Raw genomic sequence first — 22088 nt, 5'->3', positions numbered from 1 at the left:
TTTGCGTGAGTCTAATCCCTATCATTAGATGTATGCTGTGAACCTCTTAGGGCGGCCCTATGTGTTGTCAAAACATAAAACACTTAGTGACAGTGGTCTCTCGACCGCCATACGTTCCCTCTGTTCTCCCCCGTTCTGTGCCATTTGGGACACAGGCAGTGCCTCTGATTGAACCGTTTACCATGCAGGGAGGTTATTATTAAACCGTGCCGTCACATCATTGGCAAGCAGCGAAAGGAAAGCGAGCTGCAGGCAGGCATGCCAGGGGGGCTGTTTTCACCTTGGAGCACAGACTGAGGCTCAGCCGGGGCAGATAGGAAGCGAGAGGATGCGCTAGAGGTCAAGACATCCCCGTGGATACACCCCGCTTGTTTATGTAGCTGCTCCAGACCCACTTCCTCCCTCCCTCCCTCTCTCGGCCTTCTCAATCAACGTACTGCACACAGCTAGCTACAGTGTAGACTGTACATGCATTATAACACACCCATAATACAAGTCTGTCTACAGCTCTCTCAAATGCATGTGCATAGTGTGTACACACAGCACACTCACACACACACACACAGCCGGGGGTGCGATAACTTTTCTGTCACGCAGTGTCAAGCTCATTCGAGACCATTCTCTAAGCTTCTCTCAGAGATTGCTGCTGCACATAAACAGACTGGATGAGGATCAGTCATTTTGTTTATGCACCATTCTCCTTCAAACCCAGTCTCAGTGGGTGTCTGGGCTTTTTAAAAAAAATAGAGACCTGTTGTTCTGCTTCCCGATCGATATCATAAGAGGTGTTCAAACTGAGCTCAACGCTGCTTTCTATTACATTTAGCAGAACGTAGCTCTTCGCGTTGCTGCGTTTATCTGCGGCTGAAGGTAGCCTTAGACCTGCAGAGAAAATAACTATACTTTCAGTGTAGGTTTTAGAAACCTAATGGCTTGTTCGGGGGAAAAAAAGCCTGGTCATTTCAGTTGAACCATAAGTAACTACACTTTTGCAGAGAGAATCGACCTTGCTGGAGGTTGGTTGGAACACAGGCTGTAATGTGAGAGTGACTTTATGTGCACTGATTGACTTATTTCAAAGCAGCCGTACTGTGTTTGAACACGGGGCCAAAGGCAATTAAGAGAAACCGCTGTGCTAGCTGGTACGTAGACATTGGCAGAGGCAGAGGACATGGAAGAAGGCATTTAAGACAGCTGGGTGTGTGTGTATATATATATTTGCGAGAGAAAAAAACATGGGGGATTGGAAGTGATGCAGACAATTACATTGGTGGAAGTTACAATCTATCTGCAATATTAAAGCTGATCTACTCCTCCCCCCCACACCAAAATAAAAAAAAGACAGCTGGGTCATGTTCTGTAAGGGAGAAAAGATATTGGAACAGGGAGGTACTTAGTACCTACCTGTCTAGTGACAACATATAATTTTTGTTGCAAAACATTTTGCTACGGTGTGCACTACTGAACACAACCTTGGATAGGATCGTTCTGTATTGTACTCTGTTCTACTCATTATCTGTAATGTCTCACAGTACAGTGTCCCTCTGTGCGCTTTGTGGTAGAGACATGGGGCTCTTCTTGGGTGACCTTGCAGAACAGAACATATGCTCGGATGAACACCGTCCGCTCAGCTCCTAGTGCTGCTGTAACGTAACAGACATAGCAAAGGTCAAGTTCAGGACAAACTGCATTAGCCTCTGGGTGAAATCCCACTGGTCGGGTCTTGATTATCACTGATGGTGATTGAATATTGACCATGGCCCCTGGCCTCCTGCATGGCTGAATCATAGTCTGGTAGGGGCCACATTCCAATAATACCAAGCAGCAGCATCCTTTCCTATGGCCTATTTCCTTGTGCTCACTGATTTAAACAGACTTGATGGAGTTAGACTAAGCATCATGGCATGAAAACAGCAGAAACATGATTCCGTGTTGCTTGTAGGCCAACAGTCCTGTCGAATCAGTGCAGGGTTTACAGTAAGTACATTGCAAAGGAAACCATGAAGAGTATTGGGATGAAGCCTAGTTGCATCTTTGTGTCTGCAACAGGGGAGGTTGCTGCGTTTGGTGTCAGGCTGGGGGAGTAAGGCAGGACTGTAATTGTGGCACTGCTCTGCTGGAATGGCGACCCTGTCATTGTGGTGCTGGCAACCCCATAGACAGACGAAGCCCACATTTTAGGACCCGCCCGAGATCAGAGCTAGCTAGGCTATTCCTCTGGGCTCAGTGGCATATTTCTAAACCGTTCCGCTCCTTTAAAGAGTAACGTTACAGTACTAATGACTCATCATACAGAAGGATGGAAATAGCCTTATTCTATGCCAGGGGTTTGTATCTATATACAATACGGTGCCTACATGTGCATGCGATAGCTGCAATAAGATATGATTTGATTATGTCCACTCTTTGCCTAGATGACTACCAGCAGGCATATAGTGGATTATATGTGTTGCGTTTGGTGATAGCGGTTGTAAGCTTTAGTTGAAACTGTCTTTTAAATTGTTTATTTTCTTTTTATACCACCCTCTGTAGGTGTGAATGGGACCTCTGTATGTTTAGGCTTCTATTTGTTTCTGTTGACAAGTTTGGTAACAGAGGGCCTGGGTATTGCTTTGCTTCACGGGCTCTTTGCACAGCGTCTGGAAATAAAATCTAAGCGGAACTCCACTGTCACCATGGAGAGAGACAGAGCCCAGTCAGAAACAAAACTTTATATTCTAGCTTTTGGAATGCTTTGGGAATGACACTGGGAAGCTAGGATATAACTTGGTGTCCTCTTTCTCTGTCCCTCTCTCTCTTCCATTCTCTCTCTGTCTCCTCTTTGTCCATGGCAGCTCCTGGAACTGTTTGACAGCGAGGACCCCCGGGAGAGGGACTTCCTGAAGACTGTCCTGCATCGGATCTACGGGAAGTTCCTGGGGTTGCGGGCTTTCATCAGGAAGCAGATCAACAACATCTTCTTGCGGTGAGTGAATAGTGAAGTGCCCCTCGTTCACAGAAACAAACAGCAGGGCCTCCTTCAGAGACCCACACAGGGATCCGTCAAACTGGGTTTAAACCCCCCGCAGCTCGGCCCATACAAGGTCCATGGCCGTATTCATTAGGGCCTACCGTAGCAAAACGTTTCGCAACGGAATAGAAATTAGCATTTATCATTGGACGAGTTCAGGTAGTCCACGCTTGTTGCCTAATGAATACGACCCTTGTGTTTTTCTCCAGTTGGCTCTTTTTACAATGTGAGCACTGACGACCTCCTCTTCTCACACCGCAACCACCCGTATGTCTCTGAAATCCCACACCTGTCATTTAGCTTCCCCTCTTCTTTCTGTCAATGCCCTGGCTGAGAAGGGGAACTGTGCTGCTGTGAGTGTTTCCTTGGCAGGCTTTCCCAGCCATGCTCTTTCAGACAGAAACAGCAGCAGCGGCTTGGGGACATCTGGTAGATAGACTACGTCAGACCCCACAGCACATCTGGTGTCAGTGCACAGAAAATGTCCTTTGGTCATAGGGTCAAAAGTAAAACGGGACTCTCATAAAGGATAGTTTTAGACTTTCTAGATGCAGTACTATGATGACAGTAGAGTCATTATTTTGGATTGCAATAATGTTGAGCTTTTCTCAATCCTTCGGGCTCCACTCCTAACCCCAAACATAATGTCTCATCTCAAGTCACGACCACTAGCAAAACAGTACCTCCATTCGCATTACTCAAGTATATTAAAAAAAGAAAAGAATCATGTGACACAGAAGCACAGCAGAGATTCCTGTTGCTCTGGTTACAGAGAAACGCTTTACTCATTGTTGATTTTGGGAGGGGCCCGCTCGACATTGACCATCTGCCGCCGGGATTAAAAATGCCATCGGAGGGCATTCAAGTGCTCCATTCGAGCCTCCATGCCCTCTGCACGGTCTGACTGGCAGGGCAGTGCCAATGGCTTCCAGACAGCCCAAAATGGGTCACCCAAAAAAATAATTGTTTAGGGGGGGTGAGCTCTGTTCGGGCTGTTGGGTCTACTGCTCTGCTTTCTGCAAATGAGGTGGGGGGGGTTAGTTGGGTTAGGAGCGCTACAGAGGCTGAGCACATTTTACATCTTTTACACGTTGTGATTCGACTCAGTGAGCATCAATGTTAGCATCTATTTTAGCCTTCCTAATGCACTGTCTTACTCTCTCTGCTCCATTGTGTCCAATCAGAGCCATATGCTCCGCTAGTTGCTGTGTAGTAATTTGAAGTTTGATGATGGTGTGTGTTTGTGTTGTCTGATTCTGGTAGGTTCATCTACGAGACCGATCACTTCAATGGAGTGGCCGAGCTCCTGGAGATACTGGGGAGGTGAGTCCAGAGTTTTTTTGTGGTGTGATTTCAAGCATGCATCGACAGCATCAACATATATCAAGGATCTTTGACTCTAGCTGCATGTTGCACAAAACTGCAGCAGCACAGCAAGCACATTACATTTTATTAGGTGGAACTAGGACCTGAAAGCATGTACACTCATATGCCATAATATCTCCATTTGAGCTAATATTCTCATATCGGTACACTAGAAGTTCCCTTTAGTGTTTCTACAGGCCGCTCTGCTGTTAACACTTTAAAACCACAGAATTCTGGGAATCTCAGTCGCAGCTGGGGGCGCTTCCTGTTTAAAAAATATTATGCGTTATTTTGTTCAACAGTGAAATGTCTCCCTGGTTCTAGCTATGAATACTCATCTCTCTCTGCCTCTCAGACCACCCACCCTGCCCTCCGTATCGTGTGTGTGTGTGTGTGTGTACTGTCTCTCATGCATGTGTGTTTGCTAATGTTTGCCTCTCAAGGCGATGATTGATTGGAGCGTTGTTTTTGTATATCCGCAGCATCATCAATGGCTTTGCACTGCCGTTGAAGGCGGAACACAAGCAGTTCCTGATGAAGGTGCTCATCCCCATGCACACCGCCAAAGGACTGGCCCTGTTCCACGCACAGGTAACCAAACGCCTAATACAAGATCATTAAATAACCCATTTTAAGAGTTTGCTTTAACTACTCTCTCTCAGAAGACAACCATTCTTCTATTTTTAGCACCTATCTAAATCTGAAAAATATAACTGGCATAATGTGGGTTTTAAAGTGAAATATAGGTAAAGTGTTATACAATAGTATGATGTGGTAATTAGCTTAGCTACCCGGTTGTTCTGTCAAGTCAGTCTTTGTGAACAGTAGATGATGTAGAAGCCTGTGTAAGCATAACTCTCATGAGCTAAAATAAAAAGTGCTAAAAAAAAAAGAGCCTTGGACAACAGTGCCATCTAGTGGCCGTATTATACACTTGAAAGTGTACAAAACATTAGGAACACCTGCTCTTTCCATGACATAGACTGACCAGGTGAAAGCTATGATCCCTTATTGATGTCACCTGTTAAATCCACTTAAATCAGTGTAGATGAAGGGGACCAGACCGGTTAAAGAAGGATTTTTAAGCCTTGGGACAATTGAGACATATGTGTATGTGTGCTATTCAGAGGGTGAATGGGCAAGACAACATTTTTAAGTGCTTTTGAATGGGGTATGGTAGAAGGTACCAGGCGCACCGGTTTGAGTGTGTCAAGAACTGCATTGCTGCTGGGTTTTTCACTCTCAACAGTTTCCGATGTGTATCAAGAATGGTCAACCACCCAAAGGACATCCAGCCAACTTGACTGTGTGAAACATTGGAGTCAACATGAGCCAGCATCCATGTGGACCGCTTGACACCTTGTAGAGTCCATGCCCTGACGAATTGAGGCTGTTCTGAGTGAAAAAAGGGGTGCAACTCAATATTAGGAAGGTGTTCCTAATGTTTTGTACACTCGGTGGATAGTACACACCACATTGGAATGTTTCTGTTAACAATAAGTACGTAAGCTCACTTGCCTGTTCTTTGTCCTTTCAGCTGGCCTACTGTGTTGTCCAGTTCCTGGAGAAGGACCCCACCCTCACCGAACCGGTACTCTAACTAACTAACTAACTTTCCTTACATTCTACTATGGGGACACTACGTTCCCATACGGAAAAGTAATATATGGCTATAGATACACTACCGGTCAAAAGGTTTAGAACACCTACTCATTCAAGGGTTTTTCTTTATTTTTACTATTTTCTACATTGTAGAATAATAGTGAAGACATAAACTATGAAATAACACATGGAATCATGTATTAACCAAAAAAGTGTTAAACAAATATATTTTATATTTGAGATTCTTCAAAGTAGCCACCCTTTGCCTTGATGACAGCTTTGCACACTCTTGGCTTCATGAGGTAGTCACCTGGAATGTATTTCAATTAATAGGTGTGTCTTGTTAAAAGCTAATTTGTGGAATTTCTTTCCTTCTTAATGCGTTTGAGCCAAGTGTTGTGACAAGGTAGGGTTGGTATACAGAAGATAGCCCTATTTGGTAAAAGACCAAGTCCATATTATGGCAAGAACAGCTCAAATAAGCAAAGAGAAACGACAGTCCATCATTACTTTAAGGCATGAAGGTCAGTCAATCCGGAACATTTCAAGAACTTTGAAAGTTTCTTCAAGTGCAGTCGCAAAGATCATCAAGCGCTATGATGAAACTGGCTCTCATGAGGACCGCCACAAGAAAGGAAGACCCAGAGTTACCTCTGCTGCAGAGGATAAGTTCATTAGAGTTACCAGCCTCAGAAATTGCAGCCCAAAGAGATTATTGAAGTTAGCATGCCATGAGTCATAAGTCATATTATTTTTAAAATATGACAATATTGTGAAATGCTCATTTGCAATTGATGAACAAAAAGCTACTCACCAGTTATTGCGGTCACTTTTTCAGGATCCAATCAGTCTTTTTTCTCCCCATCTTCTCCCCTTTTAGCTTTGCCTTCTAGAATTGTCACAGCTAGGGCTGTTGCGGTGACCGTATTACCGCCACACCGGCGGTCACCAGTCATGAAGACAGTCAAATTCCACGTGACCATTTAGTCACGGTAATTAGGCTTCTCCAAGCTCTGATGCTGCTGATGGTCATTAGTAGCCTACCAAACTTGCTAACTACCTGGTACTCAGCACTCTATTGTCCCTCTAATCACTCTGACGTCAATGCAAATCTAATCGAAAATCTAATCAAACACTTCATGAGAGCCCATGAGCTCATGTTGCGCAACATTTCTGTAGGCTATGCAATTGTGTAAGAAAACAGAGTGATGGCCTCTATTTAAAAGAGGAGGATCCCATCAGCTTTCTATAGGCTAGGCCTACTATATTTATTTCTCAACTTTCCTAATAAACTCAGCAAAAAAAGAAATGTCCCTTTTTCAGGACCCTGTCTTTCAAAGATAATTAATAAAAATCCAAATAACTTCACAGATCTTCATTGTAAAGGTTTTAAACACTGTTTCCCATCCTTGTTCAATGAACCATAAACAATTAATGAACTGACTCTGAAAAACACCAAAAGAAAGATGGCCTGGGTCCCTGCTCATTTGCGTGAACGTGCCTTAGGCATGCTGCAAGGAGGCATGACGACTGCAGATGTGGCCAGGGCAATAAATTGCCGTACTGTGAGACGCCTAAAACAGCGCTACAGGGAGACAGGACGGACAGCTGATCGTCCTCGCATTGGCAGACCACGTGTAACAACACCTGCACAGGATCGGTACATCTGAACATCACACCTGCGGGACAGGTACAGGATGGCAACAACAACTGCCCGAGTTACACCAGGAACGCACAATCCCTCCATCAGTGCTCAGACTGTCCGCAATAGGCTTAGAGAGGCTGGACTGAGGGCTTGTAGGCCTGTTGTAAGGCAGGTCCTCACCAGACCGCACCGGCAACAATGTCGCCTATGGGCACAAACCCACCGTAGCTGGACCAGACAGGACTAGCAAAAAGTGCTCTTCACTGACGAGTCGCGGTTTTGTCTCACCAGGGGTGATTCGCGTTTATCGTCGAAGGGGCCTGTACTCTGGAGCGGGATCGATTTGGAGGTGGAGGGTCCGTCATGGTCTGGGGCGGAGTGTCACAGCATCATCGGACTGAGCTTGTTGTCATTGTAGGTAATCTCAACGCTGTGCGTTACAGGGAAGACATCCTCCTCCCTCATGTGGTACCCTTCCTGCTGGCTCATCCTGACATGACCATCCAACATGACAATGCCACCAGCCATACTGCTCGTTCTGTGCGTGATTTCCTGCAAGACAGGAATGTCAGTGTTCTGCCATGGCCAGCGAAGAGCCCGGATCTCAATCCCATTGAGCACGTCTGGGACCTGTTGGATCGGAGGGTGAGGGCTAGGGCAATTCCCCCCAGAAATGTCAGGGAACTTGCAGGTGCCCTGCAGTACTTAATACAGCTGGTGGCCACACCAGATACTGAATGCTACTTTACTGTTAGTCACATGTCTGTGGAACTTGTTCAGTTTATGTCTCAGTTGTTAAATCTTGTTATGTTCATACAAATATTTACACGTTAAGTTTGCTGAAAACGCAGTTGACAGTGAGAGGACTTTTCTTGCTGAGTTTATTAAGCACATTGTTTATCTTTACAACAGGAGTATAGCCTACCTGGCTGGCATGAAAATGAACCACAGGAAAAGTTTCCTCCATTCGCTATTTTAAGTGCATAGATGACATGTATTTTTTCCCCCTGCCCCTGTTTCGAAACAGGTGCATAATAATGGTCCATTCTAAACAAAACAAATGTCACACATATATTATCTAGTATATGTAAAGACAATATTAAATCAAGAATAGTCTGATGGGTGACAATATTAGCCTATCACTTGTGAATGATATATTATCACTTGTGAATGATGCCCAACATAAGAAACTGCCTTTTGTTTTGCAACTTTTTCTAATCATAGTCGCACACCTCATGTAGCCTAGCCCGTACATTTAACATTTTAGTCATTTTAGCAGACGCTCTTATCCAGAGCGACTTACCGTTAGTGAGTGCATACATTTTTTTTTCATACAGTAGGCCTATATGTTTTGATAAGGTTTGTATCACAACTAAAGTGGCCAAATAACTTCTTAATTTAAGCACATTAATCCGCTTTACAAGGGGTTTAGAGGCTAACTGGCATACATAAGCAGTGCGTTTCAAGTTTGGGGAAGATAATTTACCATAAAAATACACCTTTATAATAAAATCATTACATGCATAATTGCATTTGCGGTCACTTTTGATAATGGTGTTTTCCCGCTAATGGAACATTTGCGCTTATAGCCTACTGCCATGTGCGCATTGCTGCGCTTATAATGTGAAGAAATAGCCTAATAGTTTATAAACGTTCTGATCTGTTGTGTCAGCCACATTGCATAAAACAATTTTTTTATGCTATTGGTTGTATTAATTTGGGTTCTATTGCACCCCACCACTGTCCCAGACTATGTTTGGAATATTTATTTATTGCATAGAATAGGTCTAATTTTGTACTATGGGGGGTAGTAGATTGAAAGGCTAGTGCTTTTGCTGTTCATTAGGCCTACTCATCTTGTTGGCTGATGAAAAGTAAATGTGGACAGTTCTTCCAATATCTTCCATATGCACCTCGGAATTGGATAAGGATGTGCGCAGTTGCATCCCCGATGTGTCTTGTCTTCACTTGTAGCCTGTGAGAAAGACCCGATGACGTGATGGAGAGCCATGTGAGTGAGGTGCTTCGGATTGCGCAGGGCACAACGCAGCACTGCGGGCCGCAAAAGGCATGGATTCTTTTAGGGTGCATTACGACCACAAACGGGATTCCGCCATGAAATTCAAGGCATTATCAAGTGCTTGTCAAATTGTGAATGAATTGTGTACAGCCTGTGCAAAAAACTAAGCAGATTTCATGCCTTTCAAGTAATTTTTTTCAGATCATCATTAGTCTCATCATGCAGCCTTACAATGTATTAAAATTCTAAACATATAGCCCAACGTTTGTAGAACAACTAAAGTTACATAAATAACTCTAAATTAAGCATATATGAGGGACCTATTTCTTTGTTAACCGCTCAACACAGAATAGCCTCATGTGCGCACTCCCTCAAATCCTTTGGAGAAAATATTTATATTTTATTCAGCTTTGTTCAATTGTATTCTTCATACTATAAAATAATATAAAATAATGCCTCGGGATTCTAAGAAAATCTTGTCTGCAAAATGAACTAGTGTAGCCCACAGCCATTTGGCATAGCCACAACATCAGGACATAACATAAGGACAACTCAGAGTATGCTATTCTTTTCTTCTGAAATAGACTACATTTTCTTCATATCATGCTTCTTTAGACCTGTCTAAAATAAATAATGGATTTATTGTGAAGGTGTAGGCTATATTACATGGATTTATTAGACTTTTTATAACGTAGATGTTCCAAAGGTCTGCATCAGTGGCTTGTAGGCTATGTGTGGAAGCCAGGAGATGCTAAATGTGTTTATGTTAATTAACGGTCAATTACCGTGAGACCGACAGTTTGCTTGACAATCACCGGCTGACTAAATTTCGTGACCGCCACAGCCCTAGACACAGCCAGATATTTACATTTGAGTTAGGTCTGGAGATAATGACTCTGTTTTATCTGTACAACGCTACAAATAATACATACATATACATACTGTACCACAGCCATTGTCGCATAGAATTGGAATGAGTAGAATGGACATTCTCATCCGAAAGTGTTGGTTTGGGTGAACAGCAAGTAGCCTCTTTTCACAGGCGATGTATCTCCAACACAACGCCTGTTATCCTTTATATGTGCATTCTGAGAGGGAGACACCAAAAAAAGTACCCAATGTGATTGAGCCTGAGAAAGCTCCTCCCTGATCTAAGGGCCTATGCCCATTCTAGTAATTCTAATTCTACGGTCTAGACAATCTCTGTACATACCTCTCAGGTTGCTTTTTGATGGTAAGAGCACCCCACGGCGCTCTTGCCATCACAGTGGAACTGTTGGCCTGGTTGCATGGCCGCCCGCCAGACGTTCTTTGGGACTGAAACGTTCAAGCCTGGGTGAATTTCCATCTGCAAAAGATGAATAATTCAGTCAGATGCTATAAAAGACTAGAAAGTACTGTAAGTACAGTAACATAATATCCTCTGCATTTAAAATAGTCATACTAGCTAATACATTGACTTCTATTTAAAACATCTAGTGGAAAGCCTTCCCAGAAGAATGGAGGCTGTTATAGCAGCAAAGGGGGGACCAACTCCATATTAATGCCCATGATTTTGAGCAGGTGTCCACATACTTTTGGTCATGAAGTGTATATGGGTATTAAATATATGATCACTGCCATATATTACTTTTCCGTATGGGTTGTGGATGTCAGCTCTCCTGTGAAGCTGTAGGAATGTTGTGTGCTAGGAATGTGTGTGCGCCAGTGTCATATAGGGGACAAACAATGCTAGCTTCCTCAAACAATTTAGTCCAAAATCATGAATAGCTCATATTGTACCTAGGTAAATAGCATGTAAAATACTGCAGCGCTATCGTCCTATGCACAGTACTGTTGGGTTGTTGACTAAAGACAGACAGAAAAAACTAAAGGCTCTTCCTTGGATCTAAATGTAATCTGTTCAATCCTCAGGTGATTCAGGGGCTGTTGAAGTTTTGGCCCAAAACCTGTAGCCAGAAGGAGGTATGTATGTCTGGCTGTCTCAGTCTCTTTCTCTGTTATGACTGCTAGATGACACCGCACACTGGAGCGGATGCTGTACCTTGACTACCTTATGGTTCTAAACAGTGTACCGGCATCTCTTGAACATCTGATTTCCTCATACGTGTCTTGTTGTTTCCCACCTGCCCTAGGTGATGTACCTGGGGGAAATCGAGGAGATCCTGGATGTCATTGAGCCCACCCAGTTCAAGAAGATTGAAGAGCCCCTTTTCAAGCAGATCTCCAGATGTGTGGCCAACGCCCACTTCCAGGTACAGTCTTGACTTCCAACTTACCTTTAGCTCCTAGTGGAAAGGAAGTTCGCAAAGGGCCTAAAAAAAAGTGCATCTCCAGCCTCAAGTCTTCTTGGGTATGACGCTACAAGCTTGGCATACCTGTATTTGGGAATTTCTCCCATTCTTCTCTGCAGATCCTCTCAAGCTCTGTCAGGTTGCACAGCTATTTTCTGGTCTCCAGAGATGTTAGATCGGGTTCAAGTCCGGACTCTGGCTGGGCCACTCAAGGACATTAAGAGACTTGTCCCGAAGCCACTCCTGCGTTGTCTGTGTGCTTAGGGTCGTTGTCCTGTTGGAAGGTGAACCTTCGCCCCAGTCTGAGGTCCTGCGCGCTCTGGAGCAGGTTTTCATCAAGGATCTCTCTGTACTTTGCTCCGTTCATCTTTCCCTCGATCATGACTAGTCTCCCAGTCCCTGCAGCTGAAAAACATCCCCACAGCATGATGCTGCCACCACCCTGCTTCACCGTAGGGATGGTGCCAGGTTTCCTCCAGATGTGACGCTTGGCATTCAGGCCAAAGAGTTCAATCTTGGTTTCATCAGACCAGAGAATCTTGTTTCTCATGGTTTGAGAGTCCTTTAGGTTCCTTTTGGCAAACTCCAAGCGGGCTGTCATGTGCCTTTTACTGAGGAGTGGCTTCCGTCTGGCCACTCTACCATAAAGGCCTGGTTGGTGGAGTTCTGCAGAGATGATTGTCCTTCTGGAAGGTTCTCCCATCTCCACAGAGGAACTCTGGAGCTCTGTCAGAGTGACCATCGGGTTCTTGGGCACCTGCCTGACCAAAGCCCTTCTCCCCCGATTTCTCAGCTTGGCCGGGCGGCCAGCTCTAGGAAGAGTCTTGGTGGTTCCAAACTTTTTCCATTTAAGAATGATGGATGCCACGGTGTTCTTGGGGACCTTCAGTGCTGCAGTATTTTTTGGTACCCTTCCCCAGATCTGTGCCTTGACACAATCCTGTCTCGGAGCTCTACGGACAATTCCTTTGACCTCATGGCTTGGTTTTTGCTCCGAGATGCACTGTCAACTGTGGGACCTTATATAGACAGGTGTGTGCCTTTCCAAATCATGTCCAGTCAATTGAATTTACCACAGGTGGACTCCAATCAAGTTGTAGAAACATCTCAAAGATGATCAATGGAAACAGGATGCACCTGAGCTCAATTTCGAGTCTCATAGCAAAGGGTCTGAATACTTATGTAAATAAGGTATCTGTTTTTTTTTTTTTTTATAAATTTGAAAAATCTAAACCTGTTTTCGCTTTGTCATTATGGGGTATTGTGTGTAAATTGAGGATTTTAGAATAAGGCGGTAACACAATTTTAAAAAAAGTCAAGGGGTCTGAATACTTTCCGAATGCACTGTATATATTTATATTCCAGACTCTGGTCCGGAAGCTAATTTTCTGCAATTCTATCCATTTTGGCATGTTTTTTTTTACTGTGTATTTAAATACTGTATTCTCAACATAGCTAATTTGAATATATCTACTACTATACATTGCATTTTAGTTACTGTTTATACACACCACATATTTATATATACTGGATTCTTGACATACAATAGCTCACTCTAATATATCTACTGCTATACATATAATTCTTAGTACATCTTGTGTAAATTCATCCGGTGTACACTCAGTGGCCAGTTTATTAGTACCAGGTCGGACCCCCCTTTGCCTCTAGAACAACCTGAATTCTTTGGGGCATGGAAATGTTGCTCAATTGGTATCAAGGGACCTAACGTCTGCCAGGAAAACATTCCCCACACCATTACACCACCGCCACCAGCCTGTACCGTTGACACCAGGCAGGATGGGGCCATGAAATCCTGATTCTGCCATCAGCATGACGCAACTGGGATTCATCGGACCGGGCGATGTTTCTCCACTCCTCAATTGTCCAGTGTTGGTGATCGCATGCCCACTGGAGCCGCTTCTTATTTTTAGCTGATAGGAGTGGAACCTGTTGTGGTCATCTGTTGCAATAGCCAATCTGTGACAAGGGCCGACGAGTTGTGCGTTTCGAGATGCCGTTCTGCACACCACTGTTGTACTGCGCCGTTATTTGCCTGTTTGTGGCCCGCCTGTTAGCTTGCACGATCCTTTCCATTCTCCTTCGACCTCATCAACAAGCAGTTTTTGCCCACAGGACTGCCGCTGACTGGATGTTTTTTGTTTCAAATCAAATGTTATTTGTCACATGTGCCGAATACAACAGGTGTAGACCTTACAGTGAAATGCTTACTTACAAGCCCTTAACCAACAATGCAGTTAAGAAAAATACGTGTTATGTAAAAAAATAGATAATAAAAAAAGAACAATAAAAAATCATTAAAGAGCAGCAGTAAAATAACAGTAGCGAGGCTATATACAGGGGGTACCGGTACAGAGTCAATGTGCGGGGGCACAGGTTAGTCGAGGTAATATGGACATGTAGGTAGAGGTAAAGTGACTATGTACAGATAATAAACAGAGAGTAGCAGCAGCATAGGGGGGGAGACAATGCAAATAGGGGTAGCCATTTGATTAGCTGTTCAGGAGTCTTATGGCTTGGGGGTAGAAGCTGTTAAGAAGCCTTTTGGACCTAGACTTGGCGCTCCGGTACTGCTTGCCGTGCAATAGCAGAGAGAACAGTCTGACTAAGTTGTCTGGAGTGTTTGATAATTTTTAGGGCCTTCCTCTGACACCGCCTGGTATAGAGGTCCTGGATGGCAGGAAGCTTGGCCCCAGTGATGTACTGGGCCGTACGCACTACCCTCTGTAGTGCCTTGCGGTCGGAGGCTGAGCAGTTGCCATACCAGGCAGTGATGCAACCAGTCAGGATGCTCTCGATGGTGCAGCTGTAGAACATTTTGAGGATCTGAGGACCCATGCCAAATATTTTCAGTCTCCTGAGGGGGAATAGGCTTTGTCTTGCCCTCTTCACGACTGTCTCGGTGTGTTTGGACCATTCTTGGTAAAAACTAGACACTGTCGTGCGTGAAAAGCCCAGGAGGCCGGCCGTTTCTGAGATACTGGAACCGGCACGCCTGGCACCGATGATCATTCTTTTGCCTATTCTAACAATAAAATGGAACATTCACTGAATGCCTCGATGCCCGTCTGCCTGCTTTATATAGCAAGCCACAGCCACGTAGGAGCTAACCATTTTTGTGAACGGGATGGCGTACCTAATAAACTTGCCACTGAATGTATATACGTATAGATTGCATTTGGATTACTGTTACAGTGCTATTTGGGTTGTTAATTGGATTCGTTCCGACATTTCTTGTGTATTTATTTATTTTTTATAATTTTGTTGTGTACTTGTTTGACATGTTACTGCATTGTTAGGAGCTAGTAACAAAAGCATTTCGCTACACCCGCTATAACATCTGCTAAACTATGTACACAACAAATAAACTTTGATTTGATTTATGACACAGTGGAAGTGTTTTTTAAAAATGTAGTGCAGAGACATCATTCAGAATGGGATTCTGATGTATATAATAATATGCCATTTAGCAGACGCTTTTATCCAAAGCGACTTACAGTCATGCGTGCATACATTTTTTTTGTGTATGGTATATGAGTTGGTGTGTAGTATTTGAGTGTTCTATGCTTTAGACATATTTGCATATTCCATTATAGTCAATGGCAAGTGATGACTCAACAAAATGTGACAACCAATTTTCGCTGAAACGAAACAAAATATTTAAAAAACAATTTGGGGAATCAACTACAAGCACATAAAGAGTGAAAGTCAGGCCACATGTAAAAATGGTGAACTTCATGTTACTGTCATTTGTTAGACTGCCAGCCCAGCTCATTTCCTCTTGATCCCTACAGGTAGCAGAGCGAGCCCTCTACTTCTGGAACAATGAGTATATCCTGAGCCTCATTGAGGAGAACATCGACAAGATTCTGCCAATCATGTTTGGTAGCCTGTACAGAATCTCCAAAGAACACTGGAACCCGTACGTATGCCACTCTCAGCTTCTCAACCCATTGCCCTCAGGGTAAAGCAGTAACAAGCAACGCAATGCTTAATACTGAACTCTTAACTAGAGGTTGGGGATTTATGTATGACAAAATGGTATTGCTTTATTAGGGCGTAATACAAGGTTGTGTTTTTCTAGTTATCCAATCTCAGCATTGCTACTGTAGGATTGAGTGAGCCGGTAAGCATCTCCAGATGTGTTGAAGTCTGATGCCATTATCCCCTGTATGTTTCCAGGACGATTGTAGCTCTGGTCTACAATGTGCTGAAGACCCTGATGGAAATGAACAGCACGCTATTTGATGAGCTGACAGCCTCTTACAAATCAGACAGACAGCGGTGAGTGAGCTCTTCCAGTACCTATATTCTTTTTAGTTCTTCTGTCTAAACAAACAGTGTGAACAAACTAGTAAAATAACTAGTAAGGTATAAAGTTGGGAAACAACGCTGGCCTGTTTGCTTTGTACAACACATAATACATTGGATTACATTACCTCTGTTAGCTACCCATTTTCAAGGACAGTCAGTCCTTTAGTTCCCCTCCGTACCTAAGGTCTGACAGCGATGTGCGTGTGTCCAGGGAGAAGAAGAAGGAGCAGGAGAGGGAGGAGCTGTGGAAAAAGCTGGATGAGTTGAAGCTGAGCGATGCTGCAGCACTGGTGCAGAACAACAGCCACGGGCTCCAGAACGCTGCCCAAAACAACAACAACAACAACAACAATCACCACGACAACCAGGAGAAGAGCACCGCTGTCGCTGCTGACCATGAAGACCCTGTAGTCGCCATGGATACCACGGAGAGTGTTGAGGTCCTCACAAGTGCCAAATGACACAGGACTCCATTTTGTACTCTAACGGTTTCAAGGCCGTCTGAGAACTGTCAGGGAGGGGCTTGGGGGTGACGGGGAGGAGGGGTCTGACAAAATAGCAAAAAAAATACATAATTAAACCTCATCAGTATGTTCAATCTATATACAGTAAAACTACTTCAAATGCCAGCAATTCTCCTTTGGCAGAAAACGTATATTTCAACTTAAGACTATTTTGGGATGTTACAGTGTGGCCACAGTATATTGGTAAACTTATCCTTTCACATATACTTTCTTAACTGAGAAAATATTTGTGATATTCAATGTATAAAAATAATGACTTGAAAATAAAGTTTCTGATTGTGCTGCACTTAGAGAAGCTAATTGGCTATTGTAAGATTTGTCTTTTGAATGTGCTTTCATCATTGCTGACAACACTGGTGCAAACTTTAGGGAAGAGGGGTTCAGGGGGAGAGCTTTAGAGGGTGGGTGGAGACCATGGGAGACCATGGAGACAGGAATGTGTTCATAGTCCCTACCAAGGAGACCTGAGTGAATGTCATTATCATGAGGTCTTGTGTTTTCGGGTGTTTGATATACTTATCTGAATACATGATGCTTAACATTATAGCTGTTATTATAACACATTCAAGACCTGCAGCCATAAAACCTATTTACAGTAAGTATTTGAAATGAGCTTAGTTTAGAGAAACGAATGATGAAACGGGCACAGATTTACGTACGTATAACATATTTTTCCAGTCTAAATAGAGAATCGATTAATTAAAAAAGCAGATGTAGAAAAAATAATTGAGCCATATATTTTTTTCCAGAGTATTGTTAAAGACAGAGATGTTGATTTTTGAAACCAGGTGGTGGCAAATTGTCTGGTTTCTGCAGATTAAACATGGCTGGATGCAGTGTGTGTATGGGGGTTGGGGGAGTTTGCTTTAAAGTGAGTGTCTATTGTAGGTCCAGTCTTTTCTGATGCCTTTCTGTCAGTGTACCATTCCAATCTCTGTGACATACAACTGTGTGGGGAACCTGTTTTGTAATGACAGACCTTATCTAGGTTTTGAACACCATCAAAATAAAGTCTACCTTATGTTTCTACTCAAAAACCCCATGGGTATGGCTCTCTTTTTCTTTCGTCTTGAGTTGCAGCAACATTTTAAGTCACAAGATGGCCCCGAGTTTAAAATTAATCTTGTATGTCGGGGAATTGTAGTATGCTAATTTAAAACCCAATTTATCAAAAGTGAAATATAGTTTCTTAAAGATTTCAAACCCAGCACAGGTTTCACATTGTTGCCTTAAAGTTTACTTTTAAAATATTAACTTTGGATTTTTCCTCACTGATCTACACAACCCTCCACATTTAAAATGAAAACATTTTTAGAAAATGTCAAATTGATTAGGCCATACATATTTTATTAAATGTTTAATGGATTTCATTTTTGGAAAAGTGAGGCGAGCAAGCAAAGTTACAATGTAATAGACCAGTCTTAAAATATCACAGCATCTTTAGTTCAACACCTAACGACTTCATTGATCTTAGTGTCTTGTGGAGGCTAGAAGAAGCATAGTTCAATTGTATCTCTTTACTGGAAACTTGAAGACATATTTTCAGATGTATTTTTGTTGAGAAAAATAAAAAGGACATTTAATAAACAATTAGTAAACCGGAATGTTCAACTTGCAACAGTCTTCTCAGTGGTTGGGATGTAATCTAATCTTTTTTTAGAGAAGATTTTAAAAAGGGGCAATCTGCAGTAATCCCCGCCACCTTTTTGGTAAAAACGGAGGGAAAGGGCTGGAGAAATGTAACCACTCAAATTCATAGACAGAGCTATAGATGCAAGGACTTACCATGTCAAAATTATAGTTTTAACCATGTTTCGAGGCTATACAATGTTTGTTTACATTTCATATGTTTACAAACATTGGAGTAAAACAAGCGTATAATTTGGGGTCTGATTGGGTACGACAGTTGAACTAAGCTCATGAGGCATTTATAAGTTATTCTTCAAGAATAAATGGGTACATATTTAACTCCAGATTGCCCCTTTAAATATTACACCCCAAAATGTGGACTATAAAGTCTAAAAGGGAAAGGAGCAATTATTTATATACGTTGAAGTCTTCATATCAAGATAATTTAATAAAGTGACAATATACAGTATGCACTGCAGGCTGTGTACCTGAATAGTGAGTCGCTCACACAAAATAACCTATCTGTAGCTAATAATTGTTATCTCCAGAGACCGCGGCTGTGAGAAGAGAATACACATAATTGAGCGAGCGAAGGACATGTCACGTTATGCTAATTAGGAAGCATGAGGAGAATGACACAAACGTGATCCAACGCCACACGTATTTAGCTTTTCCTGGATATTAAATGTTGAGATAGTCAGAAGTCTTCAAGTTCCTGTGAGGTGATCTACCTTTTCCTGAAATTGTATAAAAAATGATCCTCCTGAACTCATCGGTACGCACAGATGTGGGTGGGAACGGGACTGTCTCTATTTTCTCCTCCAAACTCGCGCCCGGTGCTGACATATGTGTGGGGATAACCATCCTGTCCATCGGTGAGTTGGACTTCATTATCATCACTTTCATCTCTGATCATCTACAAAATGTATCCTAGAATATAGACAAGCTGATATTGTTGCCTATTTGATAGAGATGTATAGCACATGTTATGATTCATATTACACTGCTCAAAAAAATAAAGGGAACACTTAAACAACACAATGTAACTCCAAGTCAATCACACTTCTGTGAAATCAAACTGTCCACTTAGGAAACAACACTGATTGACAATACATTTCACATGCTGTTGTGCAAATGGAATAGACAACAGGTGGAAATTATAGGCAATTAGCAAGACACCCCCAATAAAGAAATGGTTCTGCAGGTGGTGACCACAGATCACTTCTCAGTTCCTATGCTTCCTGGCTGATGTTTTGGTCACTTTTGAATGCTGGCGGTGCTTTCACTCTAGTGGTAGCATGAGACGGAGTCTACAACCCACACAAGTGGCTCAGGTAGTGCAGCTCATCCAGGATGGCACATCAATGCGAGCTGTGGCAAGAAGGTTTGCTGTGTCTGTCAGCGTAGTGTCCAGAGCATGGAGGCGCTACCAGGAGACAGGCCAGTACATCAGGAGACGTGGAGGAGGCCGTAGGAGGGCAACAACCCAGCAGCAGGACCGCTACCTCCGCCTTTGTGCAAGGAGGAGCAGGAGGAGCACTGCCAGAGCCCTGCAAAATGACCTCCAGCAGGCCACAAATGTGCATGTGTCTGCTCAAACGGTCAGAAACAGACTCCATGAGGGTGGTATGAGGGCCCGACGTCCACAGGTGGGGGTTGTGCTTACAGCCCAACACCGTGCAGGACGTTTGGCATTTGCCAGAGAACACCAAGATTGGCAAATTCGCCACTGGCGCCCTGTGCTCTTCACAGATGAAAGCAGGTTCACACTGAGCACATGTGACAGAGTCTGGAGACGCCGTGGAGAACGTTCTGCTGCCTGCAACATCCTCCAGCATGACCGGTTTGGCGGTGGGTCAGTCATGGTGTGGGGTGGCATTTCTTTGGGGGGCCGCACAGCCCTCCATGTGCTCGCCAGAGGTAGCCTGACTGCCATTAGGTACCGAGATGAGATCCTCAGACCCCTTGTGAGACCATATGCTGGTTCGGTTGGCCCTGGGTTCCTCCTAATGCAAGACAATGCTAGACCTCATGTGGCTGGAGTTTGTCAGCAGTTCCTGCAAGAGGAAGGCATTGATGCTATGGACCGCCCGTTCCCCAGACCTGAATCCAATTGAGCACATCTGGGACATCATGTCTCGCTCCATCCACCAACGCCACGTTGCACCACAGACTGTCCAGGAGTTGGCGGATGCTTTAGTCCAGGTCTGGGAGGAGATCCCTCAGGAGACCATCCGCCACCTCATCAGGAGCATGCCCAGGAATTGTAGGGAGGTCATACAGGCACGTGGAGGCCACACACACTACTGAGCCTCATTTTGACTTGTTTTAAGGACATTACATCAAAGTTGGATCAGCCTGTAGTGTGCTTTTCCACTTTAATTTTGAGGGTGACTCCAAATCCAGACCTCCATGGGTTGATACATTTGATTTCCATTGATAATTTTTGTGTGATTTTGTTGTCAGCACATTCAACTATGTAAAGAAAAAAGTATTTAATAAGATTATTTCATTCATTCAGATCTAGGATGTGTTGTTTAAGTGTTCCCTTTATTTTTTTGAGCAGTGTATTTTAGTGGTCAGGTTATTCCTACAAGTTGCATTTTAGAATGAACCGTATGCTATACATGAGATAAGCGACTTTTATGGATAATAGTAAGTTAATCAGGCTTATGTGTACAATATGTTTGTTTTACAGATATTCATATAACTATTAACATTTGCTTATTGATGGTATGTAACCTACAGTACTAAGTATCAGGGCCGGTGTTATGTGCGGGCCTAAGGTGGCCTGGACCGCCCTAACGTACACTACCGTTCAAAAGTTTGGGGTCACTTAGAAATGTCCTTGTTTTCGAAAGAAAAGCAATTATTTTGTCCATTAAAATAACATCAAATTGATCAGAAATACAGTGTAGACATTGTTAATGTTGTAAATGGCTATTGTAGATGGAAACGGCTGATTTTTTATGGAATATCTACATAGGCGTACAGAGGCCCATTATCAGCAACCATCAGTCCTGTGTTCCAATGGCACGTTGTGTTTGCTAATCCAAGTTTATCATTTTAAAAGGCTAATTGATCATTAGAAAACGCTTTTGCAATTATGTTAGCACAGCTGACAATTGTTGTGCTGATTAAAGAAGCAATAAAACTGGTCTTCTTGAGACTAGTTGAGTATCTGGAGCATCAGCAATTGTGGGTTCGATTACAGGCTCAAAATGGCCAGAAACAAATAACTTTCTTCTGAAACTCATCAGTCTATTCTTGTTCTGAGAAATGAAGGCTATTCCTTGCGAGAAATTGCATAAGAAACTGAAGATCTCGTACAACGTTGTGTACTACTCCCTTCACAGAACAGCGCAAACTGGCTCTAACCAGAATAGAAAGAGGAGTGGGAGGCCCCGGTGCACAACTGAGCAAGAGGACAAATACATTAGAGTGTCTAGTTTGAGAAACAGGCGCCTCACAGGTCCTCAAATGGCAGGTTCATTAAATAGTACCTACAAAACACCAGTGTCAACGTCAACAGTGAAGAGGTGACTCCGGGATGCTGACCTCCTAGGCAGAGTTGCAAAGAAAAAGCCATGTCTCAGACTGCCCATCTTAATCTTTTCGTTTTATTGGCCAGTCTGAGATATGGCTTTTTCTTAGCAACTCTGCCTAG

General features: G+C 43.3%; 1 protein-coding gene across 1 annotated transcript in view; it reads left to right on the top strand.

Moving 5' to 3' along the window:
• The window catches only part of LOC311106874 (serine/threonine-protein phosphatase 2A 56 kDa regulatory subunit alpha isoform-like), a 111969-nt gene extending 94148 nt beyond the window's left edge, over positions 1-17821 (top strand). Inside the window, exons 5-13 of the mRNA XM_084149262.1 lie at positions 2835-2965; positions 4274-4333; positions 4858-4966; positions 5913-5966; positions 11557-11607; positions 11778-11897; positions 15749-15876; positions 16137-16238; positions 16480-17821. Of these exons, the coding sequence (XP_084005388.1) occupies positions 2835-2965; positions 4274-4333; positions 4858-4966; positions 5913-5966; positions 11557-11607; positions 11778-11897; positions 15749-15876; positions 16137-16238; positions 16480-16729 (1005 nt within the window). The 3' untranslated portion in view covers positions 16730-17821. The remainder of the gene's footprint in view (positions 1-2834; positions 2966-4273; positions 4334-4857; positions 4967-5912; positions 5967-11556; positions 11608-11777; positions 11898-15748; positions 15877-16136; positions 16239-16479) is intronic.
• Positions 17822-22088: the final 4267 nt, after the last annotated feature.

The sequence above is a fragment of the Coregonus lavaretus genome (assembly GCF_964263955.1).
Source record: "Coregonus lavaretus genome assembly, chromosome: 31".
In the NCBI taxonomy this organism is placed as follows: domain Eukaryota; kingdom Metazoa; phylum Chordata; class Actinopteri; order Salmoniformes; family Salmonidae; genus Coregonus; species Coregonus lavaretus.
This window is presented reverse-complemented; position numbering and strand designations above follow the sequence as displayed.